Raw genomic sequence first — 23,670 nt, 5'->3', positions numbered from 1 at the left:
AGTGTTGAAGAAACGGACGCGTCTTAATTTGAATCTCGTCTCGCCGATGATTAAACGTCTCAGAAGTCTATATTCCTGAAGCCGAGGAATCCGCAGTCAGAGAGACGAGAGGCGGAAGTCTCTGCTCGCGTTGCCACAACGCTTCAGTAATTGCCCTCCGGTACACGGGACACCAGAGAGAAATTGCTTCGTCATTATCAATGATTGCCCTTCTGTCATATTCACTTTTTTTTTTTTTGCTTTCCTGCAATTCCCCGACTCATCATGAAAATTATTTCTTGTTCCAGAGCCCACGAGAACCACCTGTGAAAACCCAGGGACACCTGAGCACGGCTTCATGAATTACACAACAGGCTTCAAGGTAAAATGAGCCAAACATGCAATGCATATATATAGACATACGCTCTTTAACTATATTTCTATCAAAAACATGCATTTCAAACAGGACTAGGAAAGTTGCATTTCTAGTTGGAGGCAGGTTTATGCAGCATAAACATATATGCACAACGAGAGTCCACTACACACTCTCTCAATTTAATTCAACACACCTCCATGTGGTCACTATCTGGAGGTGGATGAACAAGAAGCTCGAGTGCGTCGCCTGCACTCTGTCCGCTTTCGATTGGCCGGTTTCCAATGGATGTTCCATGTCGAATCATCATTTATTCCTCTGGATGATGTCATGTGGGTGCAAGGAGGAAGCGGTGATAAACTGAAGAAAACCCAAAGGATTTCTCCACCACTATGAATGTGTACAGGCTCGGTCCGGATCGATAATAACGTGCACTTAATGCGGTTTGACCGACCGTGGAGAACGAGTCACACACAAAAAATCCCCCCCACACCCCAAAAATAACCAACATCATGACCATTGGTGTGTGCACAGTCGCTCCCCTGAGACGCTTTCAGCCAGCAGCGTATTTCATTTTATTTCCTCCCTGTTGCTCTTAGAGTGTCACTTACAAGTTAAGTGCAAACTATTTCTCCACAACATTCAGCCGAATATCTGATATGGAATTTGTCCCAAATGAAAGCAGAAGCAGCTTATTATTTGCATCGCTGCTCATAATGGTTGTACTCGTTGCATTTTTCCGCATTACAGAACAACATTACCGATATCTCGACGCCGCTGACGGAGAACGTCCCGTGTAGACGCTGTTTTTTATTAAACAGTCGACTGGGCTGATGGCTGACGATAAGTCATTTATTGAGATGGCGGAAAACAAAGATTAGCGTTGCCTAAGATTGTCTTACAGTATATACTGTATGAAGTGTGTCAGTCGGGTCCTTTGTCGCTATTTGAATGCAAGAAAAACAAAAAAAAGATAACAGAAAGCAGTTTGTCTCTATTTTTCTTCCATCACTTTCTAATGTCTGTGCATCAGTTGTGAACACAAACATGGGCCATCGCCTCGAGGAATATTCTCCATCTGCCTCCACACACACACTACAGATAATCATTAAAAAAAAAAAAAAGGAAGAAAAAAAAAAACCTAGAGTGTGCAGTGTTTTTTTTCCCGAGCTCTTTTAGATGCGATGATGCTGGGAGCCTATTGGCATTTGCATCAGTGTATCGACTCTCTCCACTTTGTGTGCTGTCTGTTTGCGGCCAGGTGGGCAGCCGAGTCGACTTCCAGTGCCAACAGGGACACCTCCTGCAGGGATCCACCACCCGCCTCTGTGCGCCGGACCTCACCTGGACCGGCGTCCAGCCGAGCTGCGTCCGTGAGTGCTGGTTTCTCTCTCTCAACATCTTCATATCCCTCTCCTCTCTCTGTCTTTCTCTATCCTTCTTGTCACTGTTTATCTGCAGTGCAGGGTCCTCGGGACAATGTCTTGTTCTCTTTCCTCAACGCCCGCTCGCCGTGACCTTTTTTGACCGCCTGGTAGATTGCAGCCTCGGCCTCAATCAACCTGCCATCCCAGTGGCTCCGAGAGCGAGGCGCTGGGATTACTGCCGTCCTGTTTGAACTATAGCTGAGCCGTCTGCCGGCACCAGACCAGGGCTGTGCCGCTTTTGCCGAGCGCTTTCCAGTAATCCAGTATCTCGGTGAATCCCTTTCATGGAAACTCAAGTCGTACTATAGTCTGCATTTTTGCTACGCACTTTACAGTGCAATGTAATAAGGGGATTTCAAATTATATTTTTGTTATCTTGATTTCATAAGTACCCCAACATGTGACACCCACTTGAATTTTCCGGGGACATTTGTGCTGAGGGAGCAGAAACATTGTAATACTTACCCGCCATTCTCTGCCTGCTCGGGGGTGTGTGTGTGTGTGTGTGTGTGTGTTTTAGTGGGAAGATGGGACAATTTAGAGGGATTGTGAATCCTTGAATATGTGCAAGCGGTCTCTTTTAATGTGAAAACACTTGGCTGCCAGATAATTAGATACACCTAGCTGAAACTAATACAGTCTAATACGCCATCACTTCATTAAGTCCTTCTGTCATGAGGGTTATCATGTTCGCTGGTAAACTGTTTTAGAGAGATGTTGATTCGACTTTATGGTCGTTCTGGAGGCTGTAGCTCGTGGAAACGCACCGTGTTGATGCCGAGAGTTTCTAATTCTTAGTCTCATTGAAACCAATGGGATGCACGTAATACATATTTGCTATTAAATATATGCTTTTTGTGTCCTCAAGCAGGATAATTACAGCAGAAATATTTATGAAATCGTCTCACTTTCATAATCTTGTTATTCATTGAGTTTGTTTTTTAATTAATGTTTCACAGCTGACAGAAGAGAGACCCCCAAAACTCTTCTGTCTAGACTTCTGACAGCTCCTCCGCTCCTTCTTCACCTGTATCTTCAAGGCGGTGACCCCATCAGCCCGCTCACTGAGGAAGGATTCGGGAGGTTGAGCATCCTCTGCCTCCTTAATGGCATTTATTGCCAGCACTGTGACGGATCCCTTAGAATATAAGAGCAGTCAGAGGGAGCGTAAGCCAACAGAATTGTAGGTTAAAGCACCAGCAAAAGCCTCAAACTGGCACTTACAAATGTCGGTATAACCAGAAAATGAACACCCTCTCTCTGGCAAAGTGAGATGTATCTGAATGCAGATAAATGACTGATGCATGGTGCATCATGCACGGTCTCCGTTTCTCAAGGGCGGCACGCTCTGCTGTCAAAACCTTTAAAAAGATCGAGACGGCATCGTCCTGTGAGAGACGAAAAATACTCGTATTTTAATGTAATTCAACAAAAATGGAAGATAAGCCACTAAACAGTCTTCTGAAATAAAATGTTCTTAAAAGTCACTTTCAACCCAACTTAATTATATATATATATATATATATATACCGTAAAAGTCGGGTTACGAGCCGCTACTACCTTCGGTCAGTGTCCCCGTTAGCTCCCCGCTGTAGCCAGCTGGAGCTCCTGCTAGCGCTCCGTTACTTCCCCGCTAACTTCCCCGCTAACTTCCGCTAGCTCCCCGAAAACCAGCGAAGGTAGCGGGACCAGGCTCGACACCCGACTTGGGCAGAGGGGACGTGGGCAGTAGCAGCGCTAGCTAGTAGCAGGGCTACCTAGCAGCAGGGCTAGCTAGCAGTAGCGCTGCTACTAGCTTGCTACAGCGGGGACACTGACCCCGCTGTAGGAGCGGCTCGTAACCCGACCTTTACGGTATATATTCTAATGCACTTTATCAGCAACATCTCAGTCACATTGTCCATAAACTGATAAATAACGGATGCATGTTGACATTATCTCAACATTAAAATAATCATCACGCAACAAAAAGTGGATTCATCTCCAGACGACATCAAGTGGATTATTTTTGTCGAACGTGTATTGATTTTTATATTAAATTAAGCCACTTTTTCAACCAGGTCACATTTATAATTTATAAAACATTTAAGATTTTAGAGCTGACATTTGGGAATGCTCGTGCATACTTTGAGTTTGATTTAATTTGGTGCTACATTGAACCCCAGGGAACGGCCGCTTCCTCTTGTCTTGTTTTTTTAAATTTTTATCCCAGCAGCCACGTTCACTTCCACAGTGGTAAATATAAAATAACACATTTTAGATCCTTTTTGCGTAACCATGAAGCCACTCAAATGTCAATCTGACGACCAATTTGTGTTTCATCCAGCGGCGTCATGCGTTGAGGCTTTTAACTCTCTGGACTCGCTCTGCTCAGCAGGTGCAGTTATTTATTTATTTGTTTTTGTTGCCTGGTTTGTCCGTCTTTTGCTGAGGTTGCAGCATTTCAGGAGCGCCCGCTGGCTCCGGTCCACCGCCTGGGATGGCTTGAAAAATTTATTGATTTTCCTCTGCCCTCGTCCTGTCATTGTTACCACGGGAATTTAAAATAGAGAAATGTTTCTCTGACGGTCACCAGATTCTAGCAACACATACTTTTATGAATCGTAAATGTGAGGAAAACTGCATGTAACCTTCATGTCACTGACATATTGGTTAAGTTAAATAAACTTATAACTGCCGGCAGTTAAGTTGCAGTCTGACAAAATACTTTTTCAGAATACATCCTTTAAAATAAATGATCTTGACCTTGACCTTTGCAAGGTCATAAAATAGCCAGTGGAGAAACGTAGAGTGGATGTTCTTTGGCTGTGTTTTCAGAATGATGTCATAAAAAGACCTTGCTAACTTTAAAATTCTCTCCTCTAGTGTATAAAATTATTTGGGCTAAAAAGCCGTCATAACACATGTAGCATTATGCTACTCTGGCAATAGCTATTAGCAGCATGACTGTATTATCGGCCGTCCATAAAGCTTAATTACTATTTTTGTTATTGTGGATTGATTTAATAATATAGTTATTACATCATTGGAGAGTGAAAAACGCAGAGCAAAGGGTCACTGCGTTATTCTGCTTTAATACAACTCTATGAATTCATTTTAGTCCATTCATGTCTAGCATTTTGTTTTTTCAACTCATTTTTCACTCGCGCAGCCCTGAGGGTGGACATGCAGACCCAGAGCCCATAATGCATTGGGGCAAAGCCGTGGTTATGTATTTAGGTAAGAGTGCTTTTGTCTGGGTCCGACACACTGTGTTGACCCTCGGTCAAAACAGTCATAAATCCTCTAAAATACCTTTCTCTGTGATTAAATGCTCCTCTGCTACTGTGAAGCCACTTAAATGGATTTAAAACAGAGAGCCAACCAATCTTGTACTGCTGGCAGAAGCAAAAAAAATTGGGGGGATTATCGACACAATGATGTAATAGATGCAATAGTCAGAGTTAAGCGTCACTGGATCTTAAGCATGTTACCTTTCTATCAGATTAATATCGTCGCTGAGAGACGCACAGGCCGGATGCCCCGATTTCCTCACATCCAAGTTCCAAAGCATCAACATTTTAGGATATTGCTCCTTTTTACAGCATGACAAGCAAACAAGATTGAAAGAAACGCATTAAAAACCCCTCAAAAGTTAACTTTGTCCTCTGGACAGTGGACTGCTGCAGCCGGCCGTCTCCGTCCGTCTCCGTCTCTGACTAATGCACTCGGTCTCCATCACAGATAACAGCGTTGAGCTCAGAACATTACACAGTGGAAGTGTCTGTTAATCTCGGGAGCAAAGCCCGCCGTGCGGTTTACACGGTCTTCGACGCGACAATTCATCGGACTTGCGAGTCTCGTCAGTCACCCTTGGACTCGCGCTGACGGGTTTGTTATTTCAGATACAGAGACGCCATTTAATTATGTCTCTCTTTAATTATTGAGGTCACCATAGTTGACGTCTACAACCAACTCTCCTCTCCTGCAGTGTAAATAAATACCACGTTAGATTTCCCCGATGAAAAAGATCCAGGTGACCTCTACACTTCTCCGTCGGTTCTTTCTTCACGTTTACTATAACATTAAAGCGCCCGTGTAGCTGTGAATAAAATAAGTATTCTCCTGGATTTCAATGCACCTGTGTAACTATAGAGAGCATTGAGAAATGCACTTGTTCAGACATGCACACATGCATTATTACCGTATCAAACGCCAGCAGAAGTAATATCCAACCAGATGAATTTCCTGCAGCCTCCTTGTCTTTCATAAAGCAGAGGAACTTTCATCCTGGCATCCCTTCCACACCCAATTGCCACTAATGTCATTAAGGCGCCATGAAGGACCGATTTGGTGCTGTGACTCACTTTGCAGCTGCAGCCCGGCGACGTGTTCTTTGCAAAATTTATTTCGCTATTTTCACATTATTGTTGAACCCCTCCGTGTTCTCGGTGGCGCGCTGCGATTTGCATATGTTTTTGTTTTGAAGTGAGTTTGTTGATGCGATAAATTAAACTAAGTATTCTCAACCCACTCATGGCAGAATCAAAAATATTTAGTGTGATCTATAAGAAGTGTTTTATTTTTGCAACACAGCAATAACAGCTTTTGTCCCCAGTTTCTTATAAACTAAGCTTTTTCAGCGCTATCCTAAATCGGCACCTTCCTGCTTTTTGAGATGGAACGAGTTAATAGGCTGAGAAAGTCAAAACAGATTCGCAGTCTTATAAAAAAGTCCCAAGAAGACACACACTTATATTCTACTGCCACTGGTTAGACAGGACACAGCTCCACTCATTAGCCTCCTATTATCCGCTCTTTTCACACGTCGGTCTTCCTTCCCGTGTCCACAGGTGTCTGTGACCTCACAACCTATATGCACATGCAGGTAATGGGAAATACTCACAGGATTTGCAGCAGCATTCACTTCAGCGCTGCATTGCAAGGACACCGATGAGCTCCTCTCGTCTGGTCTCGCCCTTGAACATTTTGATTAGTTCAAGAAACACAAAAACAGCTGTTGCTGAATGATAATGAGCCAGCCAGACCTTCCTGTTGGACTGCTGCTTGTGTTTTTCAAACCAGGGCTGTGGTTAAATGACTAACAACTCACACAGTTACTGTTTTTAGCCTAATTTGAGCTCGGTACATTTTGCAGGCTAGAATTAAAATTAGGCCGTGTGGCGGCTCCGTCACAGGTGTCCATATTCATATCAGAAGAGAAAGTAGATGTATTGAAGTATCAATATGCTCCCTAATAGCTCCCTGGACTCAATTAAATTGTAAAATGTGTGTGCTATCTTGTTTTTATCCTCTTTTTCTTCTTCTAGCCCCCTCTCTCTCTCTTTCGCTCTTCCACTCTCTCCCTCAAGCGAGTGCTTAATTATCTCCCCTTCTATCTATACGTGTGTGTGTGTGTGTGTGTGTGAGTGAGAGAGCGCATGTGTGTGCAGGACTGTGTGTATCTGGCTTCATTTGTATGTGTGTGTGTACTAACAAGCGTCTGCCCTCTGCCTGCTCTCCAGCTCACTCCTGCAAGCAGCCGAGGAGCCCGGCCAGCGCCGACGTCCTGGGTCTGGACCTCCCCTCCTACGGCTACACCCTGGTGTACACCTGTCAGTCAGGTTATTTCCTCTCCGGGGGTTCAGAGCACCGAGTCTGCCGCTCCGACGGCAGCTGGACTGGCAAGGTGCCCGTGTGCAGAGGTACGTGGTTGGCGGAGGTCTGCGAGGGCAGTTGATGGAGGAGGGAGGAGGGAAGTGCATTGTGGGAAGAGCGTGAATGTGCAGAAAGGTGGAGGGGCGGGTGTGCATGCAGTACTTTTTTAATTATACATCTTTATTGAAAAAAAAACACATGTACAGTTAAAACACAGATTGTAGCTACAGCTAATTCACATCTGCAGTCCCTTGACTGATCATAACAAACATAAAACAAGAGCAAACCGTACAGGATAAAAGACACAATGCAACATTATTTGTGGTGAGAAGAACACACAATATGAAGCTACAGTACAGCATGTTAAAAGTAAGTAATAAAAACCATTAAAAACTTGTGTCCAGGCGGAGTCGTTCAGAATTCATCCCATGTGACATTTGCGCTTCAGCTCAGTCAAAAAAGACACTAGTCAAATATAACGAGACGCTTGTGTTCCTGGGACTTCTTCTGTAAAGCCACTGTGTCATTGTTCGGTATAACTAATTATAAAATGCAAATTCTGCTTCTTTTTCAACCTGAAGTTTCACCAGAGAGTTGATTTATAAACGTATGCATGAAGGGAAGAGTGAGGAAGAGTTAGATGTGGGCAGCATGTTACAGATGAGGAGTGTTTACTTTTTTCCCAGCATCCTCCTGCTGTTCAGCCCCACTGTGTTCATCTATGTGAAATACATATTTATGTTCCTCTGCAGTCGGGTCCAAATCACATGAGAAAACTGTCAAAGACGAACCGGGGACGCCGAGCCCCAAAATATATGGTGAGTGTTGAAACGCTGCTCAACGGGAAGCCACAGAAGTTTAAAATCTTCATCAAGATCACGTCTTCATCAGAAGTTGTAACGTTTCTTACAGCTGAGGAAGAGTCTTAACGTATAATAACGTTTATTAGCAGAGAACCAAGTGTGGATTGTTTGTGTTATGACCATAACATGTTGTGTTTTTGCATATGCATTCATTTCTAAGTGATTCAGAGAGATTAATTGGTCCCAGCGTGTTTTTACAGGTCATAAATATGTGCAGTATCTACTTAATGCATACGGTGTAATTCATCTTGGAAATTTATGGGAAACTTTTTTAGTGCCGACTATACCATAATACATTAATGTAACCGGAGGAGGTATTATTCTCTATTTTTGATGTAGATATTCAAAAAGCACTAAATCCGCCCTGAGTTTCAATAACACTGCATTGCAATAAAATAATCCATAAGTCCTTAACATATACTTAAGACCCGCGAGGGACAGTGCAGCCAATGTTCCAGGTAAATCATTCACTTTTACCCAGGAAGGTGAATCTGTACCGTGAAAGAGTGGCAGCAGAATATATCCTTTATATAACTACATCTTATATTTGCTTAGTCGGTATCATACAAAGTAATGAGCCATTAGCAGCGTCAGTTGTGGTAAAATAATGTTACCTGGCATCCAAAGTCTTCTTTCCACCGATAATTATTCTGGCTATTAGGTTTAGCTCCTGTTATTAACTACAAGCAGTCACCTCTCTGCAAGGATAATTGACTCATTATTCCTTTGTAAATAATTCCCAGTAGATAATGACTGTGCTGTAAAAAATTCTACAAAAAAGTTTAATCAGTTCGAAACTATTAAAAAAAAAAACTTTCACAGAGTGAGTCCAGAGTTATCTCTTTCATAATGTATTTAATTATCATTAATTGAGGTTGTCGACGCATATAAGGAACATGATAGTATTCACGCTGAAGCAAAAGACGGTTATCAGCTGTTTGATGTGTTGATTCCAATGCATATCTAATTACCATTTCGCACCGTGGGTGGAAGTATTCAGCTCGCATTAAAACTACCTAATATTGATTTGACGTTTTTTTTGCAGGCGAGATAATGCGACGGCGTTATCTAACGAGTTTTCTTTCTCTTTTCCTTGAAGTTCCCGACGACGTCTTCGCCTCCGACTTCGTGTGGAAGGGCTCCTACGACCACAGAGGCCAGAAGCAGCCGATGTCCCTGACGGTCACGAGCTTCAACGCCACCACGGGGAAAGTCAACGTAACTTTAACCGACAGCAGCATGGAGTTCCTGCTCTCTGGTGAGACGTTTATAAATCATGCCTCTCCTGCTTCCTCCCTCCTCCCTCCTCCTCACTACCTCCGCATGTCACTTCCATTTATTTTGAGGGTGCCTCTTGTCAATCAGTCAATCGCCAAATGATCTCATGCATGAGAGTGGAAATTAACTATTGGCTCCAAAGACGGATGTATTAGCCTGCGCTGACTGACTCGCTTCCCACTCAAGAGTCACTCGTCTCCTCCCCTCCTCCCTCAGCTGAACTTTCCTCACTGTTTGCTTTATGTTCTCTCCTCACCGTTATCATTCCCCCGCACTTGTACGGCCTTGTCTCTTTATGCACATCGATTCTCGTGTCTTCTACCTTGTAGGAGTGTACAAGCGCCAGGAGGCTCGGCTAATGCTCTTGCTGTACCAGATGAGAGCGCTGGCCCACAGCTCCTTGAGCAGGATCACCGATGAGACCTGGGCCATGGACGGATTTGTGAGTATACACAGGAATTAGAAGCCTGCCAGTAATCTTCTGAAAGAGAGCTGCAACTCTTTTTTCTTGATTTCTTTATTATTATTGCTAACGCGCTATAATAACTGCATGCTGGGAACACGGTAAACACTTAATTCATCATTTTTAAAGCATTGTTCCACACTTTATACATGATGGATTCATCACTTTGTAAATTAAGTATTATATAATGCTTCACAGCGTGCAGTTATTATAAAGCGGTACTGTTTATTTGTGTTTGTCTCTGTAATATTTGGGGATGTTAGAGGCTCTCTCTGGGCCAATGGCTCGGTCACACTTTAGCCATGGAAAACCTGGAACATTTAAAAATGGCCTGGAAAAGTCCTTGCAAAAAATACAATCCCAAAAGTTTAGTAAAAGTCATGTAAATGTGTTATATTCATGTGTTCATGTCGTTCATTTACGCTGAGTTTGAAATAATGAATATGCTTTTAAAAGAAAAACGCAGGCATACATACAGGCATCTATATAAATGTTTATTCTTTTAATCAAACTATTGTCTCATTCATTTCTGTAATTTAAGGTTTACTGTATGCTTTGTATTCTCATTGTTAGTTTAAATACTACATTTACTCACTTTTTACTGTTTACACAAAATGTTTGGTCATGGAATTTGGTTTAAATGAACCTTGTTTATAATAACTGCACGCTGTGAAGCATTATATCATACTTAATTTACAAAATGGTGAATCCATTATTTGTAAAGTGTGGAGCAATGCTTTATGAATGATGAATTAAGTGTTTATGGTGTGCAGTTATTATAAAGTGTCACCATTATCTTTTTGTTAATTTTGTACATACAAGTATTAAAGAGTGTTGGGAGCCAAGATTGAGCCTCTTGGACCGAATCAAGTCAATATTTACTCATCATTAGTTTATTTCTCCCACTAAACGGAGAATAAACATCCCAGTCCCATATCCCATATACTTCCTGGTTTATTGTCTTATATTGGCTTCCATACTCAGTGTTTACATTGGCTGTACATCAGATGAGCCGGTGGCTCTTGTTTGAGCCATTACAGCGTTTTCCCACACTGACAATTTGCCGAACAAGCTCAGACACACAGCCGACACCTGAGGGACCTGGAACGACGACGGTTTTCCTTTGTGGGATTGAAAATCCTCTTCTAAAATAAACTTCAAGGTCCACTTAATAAAACGCGTGACAGCCGAGTGCACGCAGCCGAGCTATTGATAGCTTCCAAAGCGGGGTTCGCAAAAACAAAGGTGTTATTTCTGAATGTTGCATGACAGAATGCGTGTGACTGCTCTTTTATGTGCCAAGAAAAATCTGATTTTTATTAATGCAATTGAATCGAAACCTGCTATTTTCCTTTGTTTTTTCCTACTAGGTCTCAGCTGAGCCTGACGGTGGCAGCTATGTGTTCCAGGGCTTCATACAGGGTAAAGACTTCGGACAGTTTGGACTACAGAGACTCGGTATGTGTCTTTTCAATTACACTTATATATATATAGATATATATAGATAATTAGACCCCCTGTCCACTCCAACATGTGTCCCCATTGTTGTGAATGAATGGTGCAAGAGGGCTATTTTCACATCCATCTTTCTGAAGGGGCTCACCGGAAATCAGAGTTTAGAAGATTCATACATTGTATAGATAGATAGATAGATAGATAGATAGATAGATAGATAGATAGATAGATAGATAGATAGATAGGGTTCATGACTTTCATTTACGCTGAGTTTGAAATAATTAATATGCTTTTAAAAGAAAGACACTCAGAATACAAGCAGGCATACATACAGGCATCTATATAAATGTTTATTATCGCTACCTTCGGTGGTTTTCGGGGAGCTAGCGGAAGTTAGCGGGGAAGTAACGAGCGCTAGCAGGAGCCCCAGCTGGCTACAGCGGGGAGCTAACGGTATATAAATGTTTATTCTTTTAATCAAACTATTGTCTTATTCATGTGTGTCATTTAAGGTTTACTGTATGCTTTGTATTCTCATTGTTAGTTCTCACTTTTTCATGTTTACACCCAGATTTCACAAAATATTTGGAAATTTGGTTTAAAGTCCTGGAAATCCTTTGGTCAAAAGATAGATAGATATATGACATGTTTGGCATGTGCATGTTTCTTCCTCCAGTGTAAATGGATTCTAAGAGAAAAGGAAGGAAACACAGAAAACTGAAACCCAAAAGAGGTCATGAGTCCTGTTCGCTTGGCGTTCGTGTTCCCCGGGGACCTCAAGTCATTTTTAATAATTGCAGAGGTTGTCTGTGATCTCAATCCTTTTTCCAAGTATGAATTCCACCACAAATTAGCAACCTCGCACACGGGTCATGTTATCATATCGTGAATCGGCATCTGTGTGATTTGGAGTCGTTTTCTGGTTCATTTCTACACGCTTTTTTTTTCTGGTTTCTGTAATTGCTTTGGCAATAACGACAGCTTTGACAGCATTTTGGATGCTAAATCCGGAGGCTAATCTCTCAGCACAGCATGGAGTCCATGCTTTGTGATATTAGAGAAAGACAAATGGACTTCTATAATAATGTTCATATTATTGAACGTGAATGTTATGTAACAAAATATGTTAAACATCTGCGAATGGGAAGGGGATAATGTCATTACATTTTAAAATAGCATGTTTTGATAAAGCTGGATTAGTAACACCTCTTTTTCAAACAATAAAGCTCCATAATATTCGCTCTGCATACACTCATAGTGTGTCTCCCACGTCCACCGTCCTGCAGCAGAGTAGATTACTTCCTTCCACGTCATTGTCCTTCACTTCTTTGTGCGCAACATTTCTGTTGTCATCGTCTCATAATTGTCTTCAACAAGATTAGCACAGCCGCACTGATCATTATCAGTAAGATCATTATGGCTGCCGTCTTCATAAACCAGCTCCTGCGGCTCCGACGTGTCATCATTTTGATCATCTTCCTCTGCGTTATCACCATCTTCATCGTCTTCATCATCATCATCACCAGCAGATATGTATCTTTCCGTCATTCCACATTATTTTCAAGTGTTTCTGCCATTTTCTTTATTTTTTAATCTTAATATTTTAGATTCATTCACACATTCAGTGTTATGACTGTTTTCCGTATTCCTTGTGACAGACCACATTTATTTACATGCATCTTCCATTGTATTCTTATATTTCACTGCTTTTGTGAACGTAAAACCTTTTGGTAAACCAATTTCAAGCACCAAAACCGTTCGACCACCTGAGTAAAGTTATGTTTTCACAAGAGATATGAAGAATTTCCAAAATCGAGATTACATTTTTCAGCTTTAGAGTCATATTTTCGCTTTACACTTACAATGGTGCCTCATTATATAGAGAGCTGAGATTGTTCTGCAATTTTTGATGTAAAACATGGGTATGTATCTTATATGCAAGTGCCTTTTAAAAGGTGAATTTTTAAGAAATTATGTAAAATCGAGACAATGCCCTCAGTCCCTGAAGGGTTAAATGATGTTTTTCTTCCAGGTTTGAGCGTGAGAGAGAATGTTACTCTCGCCGACCCTGAAACCACCGGCTCCACCAACAGCAGTTCTGTTGCCGTCGCTATCCTCGTGCCTTTCTTCGCCCTCATCTTCGCAGGCCTCGGATTCTATCTCTACAAGCAGCGGTACGTAGCGCCTGTGCTAGCCGGGAACCCAAAGTTAGCAGCTCCTGTGTTTTGTTCCCCAAAACGAGAAGGAAAGTAGCACGTTTTCCACGTCGAAAAAGTTTTAGAAACCCAGATTTATGTCGACGTTTGTACAGTTGCAGCCAAAGGAGACGCACAGCAGGACGAGGTAGACGCTGCACTGTGGCCTACTTCCAGAGCTTTGCTGCAGGAAGGCTCCTCGCTGCATACAATAGCTTCCTCGTGAGAGGCTTCAAAGCGTGATGCAATACGTTGCCATCCAGACCTCATTACACTGCAGCATACGTCAGGCATTTTGAATGAGAACACCTCCAATGTGACTGGTGATGGATGTGATGTATGGATGTGCTGTGTGCAGGCGGCTGGATTTTTGATTTAATCAGTAGATGCACGCAGGACCTGTGACATGCAAATTCTTCTCTCATTATGTTAGTTACCAGTGAACGGGCATCGGGTTCCTCTGACTGATCTTTTCAACAACAATTACCATTCTGCTTCATTTACCTGCTGCAGCTGTCTACACCAAGATAATGGAGACGTGTTTATTGGATTGGAAGGAGGGGAGATAATTGGGATACGGTCTCGCAACTAATTTGCAACCTCCTTTTTTTGTGTTTTTTTTCCTCCAGGAAAACGGATAAAGCGCAGTACACGGGATGTTCTGTCCACGAGAACAACAATGGACAGGCCACTTTTGAGAACCCCATGTACAACACTAACACAAAAGCGGCTGAGGGGAAAGTGGTCCGCTTTGACCCCAATCTCAACACCATCTGCACCATGGTTTGATGTCTACTGTGTGAGGAGAGAGAGAGACATAGAGGGAGAATACAACTTCTCCTTGTTTGCTTAACATGAATACATATATATATATATATATATATATATATATATATATATATATATATATATATATATATATATATATATATATATATATATATATATATATACATACATACCGTAAAAGTCGGGTTACAAGCCGCTCCTACATCCGGTCAGTGTCCCCGCTGTAGCAAGCTAGGAGTAGCGCAAGCTAGGAGTAGCGCAAGCTAGGAGCAGCGCAAGCTAGGAGCAGCGCAAGCTAGGAGGAGCGCAAGCTAGCGCAGCTGCTAGCGCTGCTGCTAGCTCCCCGCTGCTGCTGCTACTGCCCGCGTCCCCTCAGCCCAAGTTGGGTGTCGAGCCAGAGCTGGTCCTGCTACCTTCGGTGGTTGTCGGGGAGCTAGCGGAGAGCTAGCGGAAGTTAGCAGAGAGCTAGCGGAGCGCTAGCTGGCTGCAGCGGGGAGCTAACACGGACACTGAACAAAGATAGTAGCGGCTTGTAACCCGACTTTTACGGTATTTATGTATGGACATATTTATATTTTTCTTGTTTCTGATGGCATGCATCAAAGACACAGAATTGCTCAGAAGTATAAAGCACACTTTTAGCCACACTTAACGGCAGTTGCAAGCGACCGTAGACAAAAGGTCAACGAGTAAAGAGAGCGGAAGGGGAGGTCCCACATCTTTCCGGATCTTCCCGGAGTTCGGTGAAGATAAGTGTTCTTTACACTCAGTGAGTGTTGGCTTTATGAATACAAAAAAAGCCTCTGGCATATAGATAAAATAGAGTATTTTATGCTCTGTAGTATTATTAAAAAGGGGTTACTTCACAATGCCAAATGACAATTTTAAACCTTTTTGCTTTTGACGAAAAATATCCCACAGCTAGACCTTTTTTTTTCTGTCTTAGTCTCACAGTCATCTTAATTTTCTTCTTACACCGGTGAGAAGCCTCTCAGCTGTGAGTCAGTCAATCTAATCTTTAGAGTCTATTTTCCAAGCAGTGGAGTGTGTGAGTGGAGATGAGAAGGTAGAGAAGAAACTGCCTCTCTGAATAGTGTCTTTCCTGTAGTTTGTTCAAAGTTATACGGTCAATTATACCTCTTAATTGGAGGCAACCTCCTACTGATGAAATATATGGCCAGGGATTTAATTACTGAAGTGCAGTACAATTTTTTTTTCCCCGAGTGCCATTGGGAATGCCGCGGCTTTTATTGTTATGGTTCAGGCTCTCTGACAGCAACGGAGTATATTTTCTTCACAAGATATACAGTTAACATTTGGGTTTATCATCAAGATGTGTGCTATGAATTTGTCTTTGACAGAAATGTTGTTTAAGTACGAGAGTTATTGCTTCGACTAGTCTGAGAGTCTAGTCGAGGCAAACTGTACCTTTTCAGTATATTGGTCACCTGGGCCTCATTCATCTGTTTAACCTCTTCTCTTATTTATTTTGTCTTTTTGTGTCCCAAACAAACCAAATTTGGTGTGAATTAACCCCAGCCAAGAGCCTGTGTGTGTCAAGAATCTCACAGTGGGAGCAGCTTGATTAGTTATTTAAGGTTTTATGAGAAGTTGAGAATACCAACAGCACACACAACCTTAAGCTGGACAGGTTTCCCAGACGTTTATTTAAGCCGGGATGTCGGTGAGTCGAGGTGGCAGTCTGAGGTCGGATGGAGTTTTTACTTTTAGAGTAATTCCAACACGGAACGGAGCAAGGTTCGTCTTTCTATAATTCTTTTGAGAAGCCGATCCTTTGTCAGTAAATTCTTGATCCTCACTCCTACTCTGAGACGCTCGCTGAATACACGGCCATTTCACTGACACACGCACACAAATGGTTTATTTCAATGTCTAACTGAACCATCAGCTTCTGCCAACAAATGTACAGTATACATGAACAAATTTGCACACTTTTAACATGAGCCACTATCAGTATTGTACGATCATCCAAGTCCATCCAAAAGAAAATGAATTTGAGACTCATCGCATTTCTACATCATTGCAGTGCCTTGAATACTGTATGGGCATATGTTTTTAAAGAAGACATGACATTTATTGCATTAGTAAAGCTGTCACAGGTGTCTGCACAGTTTGCAACGATTTAGCTGAGTGATGTCAGCTCTTTGAAAAGCAGCTCATGGTTTCATACCTGTTCATGTTGGCAACGAGTGATCCAGTATAGCGACCGCTGCTGTAGTACTTTGTACCACTACTTTGATTCCTGTCATCGCTCGTACATTTTGTACATTTATACAGTTTTGATACTTGATGGCATTCTTTAGCGAGATGTCTTGTGTTATCAATATGTAATATATTTTGCGAGTTCATATTTCCTATGGATGAGAAAAAGAAATGCACCTGGTTTAAAAAAAAAAATATTAAAAACATAAAGCGGCAAGTCAGATGAGTAGAATGCTTTTAAATGTACCACACAATTGTTATCCCATTTAAAAAAAAAAAAAAAACTGTATATGAATATGTACATATTACAAAAGGTTTTGTAAAGAGATATATTTTTTATGCGGGAAATAAAGCATTTGTAAGTTATTGAATATGTTGTGTACAATTTCACATGTAAATGTCATGTAAGATCAAAAAATGTTTTGTATTTTTTCTTTATCAGCAATGTACAAATCCTTAATTTATATATAAAATATAAAATAATGAAGCTCAATCTATTTTTCTTTCATTGATGGAGAGATGATGTTGCCGTGCACCAACTAACCGGAGAGCTTTTATATTTCAGTCTGCTGCTTCTCTCCGTTGTGCCTTTACATATTTTTAATGAGTTTCCACTTCCTGACCACAGCTTGGTTTAACCAAAATAAGCACTGACCGAGGAACCCTTCAGATCCTTTCAGACTGCAATGCATGGTGGCCAATCATCCTTGTATTACGTCTTTAAAACCTGGTGAGCAGAAATCCGGTCTCGACCTTTGCAACGCATTTTAAAAGTAAAATTGCGTGTCGCTTGACGTCCCATCATTTGCACTTCCAAGAGCAGCCCATGAGCTACTCTATGTCTTTGTCTCCGCTGTGAGGGGAGGGTCCTCTGCCTCTCTGTCGGCGGTTACAAATAGCGGATCATTTACTCCAGAAAGGGAGCAAAATGAACGGTACTTTGCATGTGTAAATTACAGTAATTTGGGTTTTTTTCACCAATCTTAAGAGCAACCAATTTTGATGATTGGCCATTTATGGACACTAATATAGGTACAGTTAGTGCTGCAAAGAATGGGACTATTTTTCTCAAACTATAAACGCATTGACATCGGAGCAGCTTTTGGACAAAGAAGATAATTTACAAGATATCTACAGTATAGAATGAGAAACTGTAACCGGATAAATACGGAAAAACAGCCGGATGTCTGGGAAGAGTTTGTCAAAGTTATTTTATTTCAAGTTGAACGTTCAAACAAATCAGATGAAGTAGAGTATCAGAAATGAAAGAAAGATCATTGGCTTCCTAAAATAATTGAAATTGGGATTGAAATAGGTGGATAATTGCCACGAGCTCGACGGCATGAGGAGGTGGCCCTTATGCAACTGACCAAGATGAAGCTAATTGCTGCAATCAAAGTCGAGCGGATCAGCGGAAGAGTGTGACTGAGATCACAGAGCGGCCAATAAAGAAAGTATGAAGAGGGACCCATAAAAATCAAACGACATGCTTTTTTGACTGGCAGGAAGGGGTTTGATTTCAGACTCGGGTTAAGCATATACTTTAAAGTCTGAGTCTGGGATTTGTGTATGGATTAGAAATATTTGCCGGAGGGATTTTCCATTTGAAGTGGCTCTGAAGCTTCATCAAGCAGATTTCACCCCAAAGGGCGGTGATGTAATGTAAGCTGGTGCTCGGCTGGGATGTCGGATGGGCTCAGTGCGTTTGTTCACTATGGGGGTATGCTCCGAGTAATACACCAATAGTAACACCTTTTTAAACGCCGACTTTGACCCCCGGTTTGCTCTTCGAACAACAACACGGCTCAGCGGTGGGCTCTGGCTGCAGTCAGGGATTCAGAATATAAGCAGGCATACATACAGGCATCTATATACATGTTTATTCTTTTAATCAAACTATTCTCTCTCATTCTTTTGTGTCATTTAAGGTTTACTGTATGCTTTGGAGTTCACATTGTTAGTTTAAATACTACATTTTCTCACTTTTTCATGTTTACACCGAGATTTCACAATGTTTGGTCATGGACATTCGGTTTAAAGTCATGGAAAAGCATTGGTCAAAATATGAACCCTTGCACCATGTCATTCCACAAGCAGGTTAGGGTGATTTTTACTGTCCAAATGGAGGCGTTTGTGGTCTGTTGCCTGCTGGAGCCAATCAGTTTGCAGAGAAGCAACGATGCAGGGATGTTCCTGGCTGCCTCTGATGCTCAGGCACCCCGTGGCGTTCCTCCCTCCTCATCACGGGGCTTGAATGTGTGCCGTGAAATCGCTCCGCGCAACATCGACGGCCCGCAATATTGACGCGTTGCATGCTGGATGGAGGCATGAAGTTCTCAGTAGCCGAAAACGACGGGGACTCTCATTGATCTGAATGAGCATTGTTGATGGAATCCTTTTTTTTTTTTTTACTTATCCTGTATTGCAAACAGTCGTCTGTTTACTGAGAGAAGCAGAAGTTGTGAAGTTGTTGGTTTTCCTCCCTGACGCGTGTCGGAGCATAATGAGTTGTGGGCGCTATCGTTGGTTTTCCTGGCTCTGATATGCTGGATTGTCAGTTGACTAATCAGTGAGCTTCTCTCTCACTGATTATCTCAGTCTTCCACTAATGAGCCATTCTCATTGGCCAGATGTCCTCAGGCTGGTGAGACAGGAAAACCTGGAAAATATTGTTTTTTTAGGCACTTAAATGCAGGTAAAACCATCTGAATGTCTTGTCCTGATTCTCTTAGCATTTCATCTCCACATATTTGACTAAAGAAGTCGGAGCTTAATCCATTTTGCTCCAAGAGCCCACATTCCTAATGATTCGTGCACTAAATAGCAGCATTATCACAGCTCATAACAATGAAAATCATGTCTTGGAAAATAGATTGGAATTTAATATTACAACATTTTCTGAGAGCAGGTCCTTAATGCATCTTCTTAAATCTTAAAGTTGGATGAATAATGTAAATTTCACCATCACCCTTTCAGCAAAATCAATTTTTAACCCACAGTTAAATCACTGGGAGATAGCTTACAACCCAGTACATGAAGTCCTCTGGTTGATATGAATAGAAGGATGTTAAACTGAGGTCAACGAGCGCTATCGCCTTGCATGTGTGTGTGTGTTTGTGTGTGTGTGTGTGTGTGTGTGTGTGTGTGTGTGTGTGTGTGTGTGTGTGTGTGTGTGTGTGTGTGTGTGTGTGTGTGTGTGGAGGGGCAAGGTCACTGTTAATCTTGAGCACTAGGGGGATTGTGCAGAATGTTTGATCTTCAGGACGTTCTCATCATAAATCATGAGCTGGATCCATCCTCTAAGGAGCAGTGTGTTGCATTTAGGGGGGATCCATTAGCAGAAATTGAATATACTATTATTATATATGTTTTATTTAGTGTGTAATCACTTTTGAAATGAGAATCGCTGTGTTTTCGTTACCTTTTTAAATTGATATATGGAGCCGCCGCCTTGTTTCTACAGGAGCCCTGAAGGGACAAACCAAACATTGGCTCTGGATACGGCCGTGCGTGTTTTTGCATCATCCTCCATCCATTTCCTCAGCAGTTGCTTAACAGGACTGATCAGATCCCAAAGTGAGAAGCAAACGGTCTCATTGAAACGACAACTGCATCACCCTAGATACCGGTCTCGTATCCGTTCCTCACATCTATTCCTCATATCCATTTCTTGTCGCTGTGAGATTGAAGAAGTTACCGTACCCAGCCAGGAACAGTAAATAGAAAACTACACGGTATATATTACGTGCTGTGGGTTGATCAGATGATAAGACGCAGTAAGATTCACGCTGTAAACCCAAATGTGAAAACATTAGAAGAAAGAAAAGAGAGGAGCACAGTGTAAGCTCTTCTTGGCACATGACAACTTTGATGTAATACCTCACAGAGCTTCCATCTTAATAGCCCCCTGTCTCTCGCAATTAATTGTGGAAATGTTCCGGTGCCTTGTGACACACTCCTGAAGGAAGCAGATCCAGTTTGATGTGAAGTAAGCGACTGCTCACAACTGGTTTCTTTTTACTTAACCTTTTAAGGCCCGCAGGCCCCATGTAGGGACTTTTTTCAAGGTTCACCGTGTTCAAGTAGTTCAAGTAGTCGTATGAACCCCAAATTAGTTATAATATTTTATTATTTTATATCTTTTTTTTCAGAATTTTTTTGGGGGAAAAATGTACATTTTCAAAAAAATCACTTGTATAACATATTTATAACATATTTCGACCATAACTATGAATAACCATTGGCCGAAAATGCTTTTCGAGCGGTTTCCGACATGTTCAAAATGTGTGCTTTCAGACCCTTACCAAGTGCCCACGTACTAATAAAACACCTTTTTTGGAAAGAACAGGGCCTAAAGAACCCAGATCTGTAATAAAAACCACAGAAAAACAAAGTGTTGGGGTGATTTGAAGGTTTTATAGAAAAAAAACGGTGTAAATCGTGGGGCTTAATGCTTTTGACCAGCCTATCGCGTCGGTCACTCGCGACATCTTTCACTGCGAAGAAGCGCAAATTCTTAAGACATCAAATTGATGCTGGTAATGAACTGTGCTGTATATAGGATGAGCCTTGAAGGACATGAGTGCAGTTTAAAAAAACAAAACATATGGAGCATTATTGTATTTTCACAGCAGTCATAAAAAACACTCCTACGCTCCTTCTTTGAAAAGAAACCACAGAACGGAAAAGAAACCAAAATGTACGTGGAGCAATGACACTGAAAGCCACTTTGAACATTTTATTTTGCATTAAATGCTACAAATGCAATCAAAACACTTGATCTGCTGTGTTTGTTCTGTTTAGTCTCTCATGGACGAAGACACAAAATGGTTTCCTGTCTTTTGAATATCAGATAATATGCCCTTCCTGATTCCATCTGCTTAAAGTACCCGGCACACAAGGACACACTTTGAAAAAGAAGTTCACATTGCATTTCATTTAGCTGACGCTTTTATCCAAAGAGACTTACAATAGGTGCATTCAGCCAAGAGGACAAACTCGGAACAACAAGAATAAAGAAAGTACAATTCCTTCAAGAAAGTCAGACTACAAAGTGCTATCAGTAGTGACATTAAGTGCTAAAGTGCTGCTTTCTTTATTCAAGGTATAGTCGAAAAATGTGTGATTTTAGTTCACGGCGGAAGATGTAGAGACTTTCTGCGGTGCTGATGTCAATGGGGAGCTCATTCCACCATTGAGGAGCCAGGACAGCGTGACTTTGTTGAGTGTTTAGCTAATCAGACTATTTGTACTGTAACATTTTGAGAGACCAGGCGGGGGAAATCTGCAGTTATGAATAATAATAATGTGACATTTCATCTTGTCTGGGAATGTTTGGTTCATGTTGCACAACCTCTCATTTAAGGACTGTTATGAATCATCGGACGATGACATTTTGGGTTTGTTATCATGCATTTCAGCATAAAAGCTGAAGAGGAGGGGAAACTGTGCCACATGTGATGCTATCTAAGCATATGATGGAGCAAATGTGTCCTGCGAGGAATAATCACATGGTCTTCTGCTGATGTTAATGTGCCACAGTGGCGCCTGCGGCATCTTCTGAAAGAGGGCGACTTGAGTTGTCTTTACACAGGGAGACGTCGAGGCTAAGCACAGTATTATTGATTGAACTATTTAGTTATTTGTGTTTTTTCTGGAACACCATTCAGTGCTCTGGTGACTAGCCGTGAACTCCACCACGCCTCGGTGGGAAGAGAGGCACTAGATGTGTGTGAGTAGCTATTAAGGACAAATGGTTATTATTATGGCACCACGGATCACTGGATCTGTGTGTTCTGGATGCCATCCTGCTCAGTCAAAAAAAAAAAAAAAAAGCGCAAAGCCACAGCTGCATTCTGCAATCCTTTTACGTGGATGATTTGGCATATTTTGATGTGGCTTTGCATTCTGGTGCTGGTGTGCACATAAGGGCCAGAAGTTGGGAGTGTGGAGGCGGCTACATTCTCTTCAGATGTCAGGCGGGTTTGATGGATGACCCAAACTGTCCCTGCAGTCTGCCGCCACTTCTGTTTTGGCTTTTTTGGAACAGATCGACATTGTTAGAACATGTGTTGGCGCCACCCGATCTAATTTCAGCGAAGCCGCCATCTCTTGACTTGTGGCAGTCGTTCAAATCCTGCACAAGGACCTTGGATTCCTCTTGGCTCACACGTTTGTCTCCTTCCTCTGCAGACTTCGCTACCTCACATTTATCAGAGCTCACTGGTTTATAAAGGAAAGAATTATTCGGTTGGCTAGGACTACGGTTTGGCCCATTATTGTCCATTCCCTCTTCCTAAGCGTGTGGCATCGGGCCACAAAATGTCCGAAAGTGAGAGGTCACTCCTGAGCTTCGTGCCATTGTCTGGTTTTGCACCATTTACTATCGATTCGCACAATTAAAGCCATATAATGAAGGTCATCTGAAAATAATTTTAAAGTCAATGTCATGATCAGAATCTATACAGTTTCTTCCTGCTGCTGAAATCTAATACAGTACGACTTTTAACAGCTGCCTCTAAAGGCTTCTTCTTTCTCTCCTGCTGGATGAATACAAAGTAAATACAGCAAACAAGAAACCACCTTCCTCTAGTGAGATATCCCCAAATGTGTGCTAAAAAAACTGCAAAACATGTACAGAAATGGAGAAAGGGTTGCATAATGTTTGAAAATGAAGTGTGAAATGCACAAACTAAAATATCTGCACAGATGTTTCTGCTAAAGGCTCGGCAGAGAAACCAGCGATGCAAAGCCAGCCAAGTGAGACGTTATCAACATGCAGACACAAATGTGTTGACTGCAGTGTGTGTGTGTTTGGTGACTTTCCTCATATCATAATTAATAGGAGGTGCAATGTAAGCTGCTAGAATATGAATGTGCAAGCACATGGCGTTTTTTTTAATTTTTTATACATCACCCTGGAGGAAATGTACTGTAATATAATTATAGTTCCAGTGCAGAATGTCTCCCTCGTCCACTGCAGGTGTCT

The 23,670-nt window shown here is 41.8% G+C and overlaps 1 protein-coding gene across 1 annotated transcript in view; it reads left to right on the top strand.

The window, feature by feature from the left end:
- Nucleotides 1–14,459, top strand: part of LOC306745299 (CUB and sushi domain-containing protein 3-like) — a gene marked incomplete at both ends in the record, with an annotated part of 218,685 nt that extends 204,226 nt beyond the window's left edge. Inside the window, 9 exons of the mRNA XM_079228051.1 lie at nt 288–361; nt 1,614–1,725; nt 7,284–7,463; nt 8,169–8,234; nt 9,379–9,537; nt 9,887–9,999; nt 11,391–11,478; nt 13,508–13,649; nt 14,300–14,459. Of these exons, the coding sequence (XP_079084177.1) occupies nt 288–361; nt 1,614–1,725; nt 7,284–7,463; nt 8,169–8,234; nt 9,379–9,537; nt 9,887–9,999; nt 11,391–11,478; nt 13,508–13,649; nt 14,300–14,459 (1,094 nt within the window). The remainder of the gene's footprint in view (nt 1–287; nt 362–1,613; nt 1,726–7,283; nt 7,464–8,168; nt 8,235–9,378; nt 9,538–9,886; nt 10,000–11,390; nt 11,479–13,507; nt 13,650–14,299) is intronic.
- Between the last annotated feature and the right edge of the window lie 9,211 nt (nt 14,460–23,670).

The sequence above is a fragment of the Taurulus bubalis genome (genome assembly GCF_910589615.1).
Source record: "Taurulus bubalis genome assembly, chromosome: 12".
In the NCBI taxonomy this organism is placed as follows: Eukaryota; Metazoa; Chordata; class Actinopteri; order Perciformes; family Cottidae; genus Taurulus; species Taurulus bubalis.
Note: the sequence above shows the minus strand (reverse complement) of the source record. Positions and strands in the feature narration are given on the sequence as shown.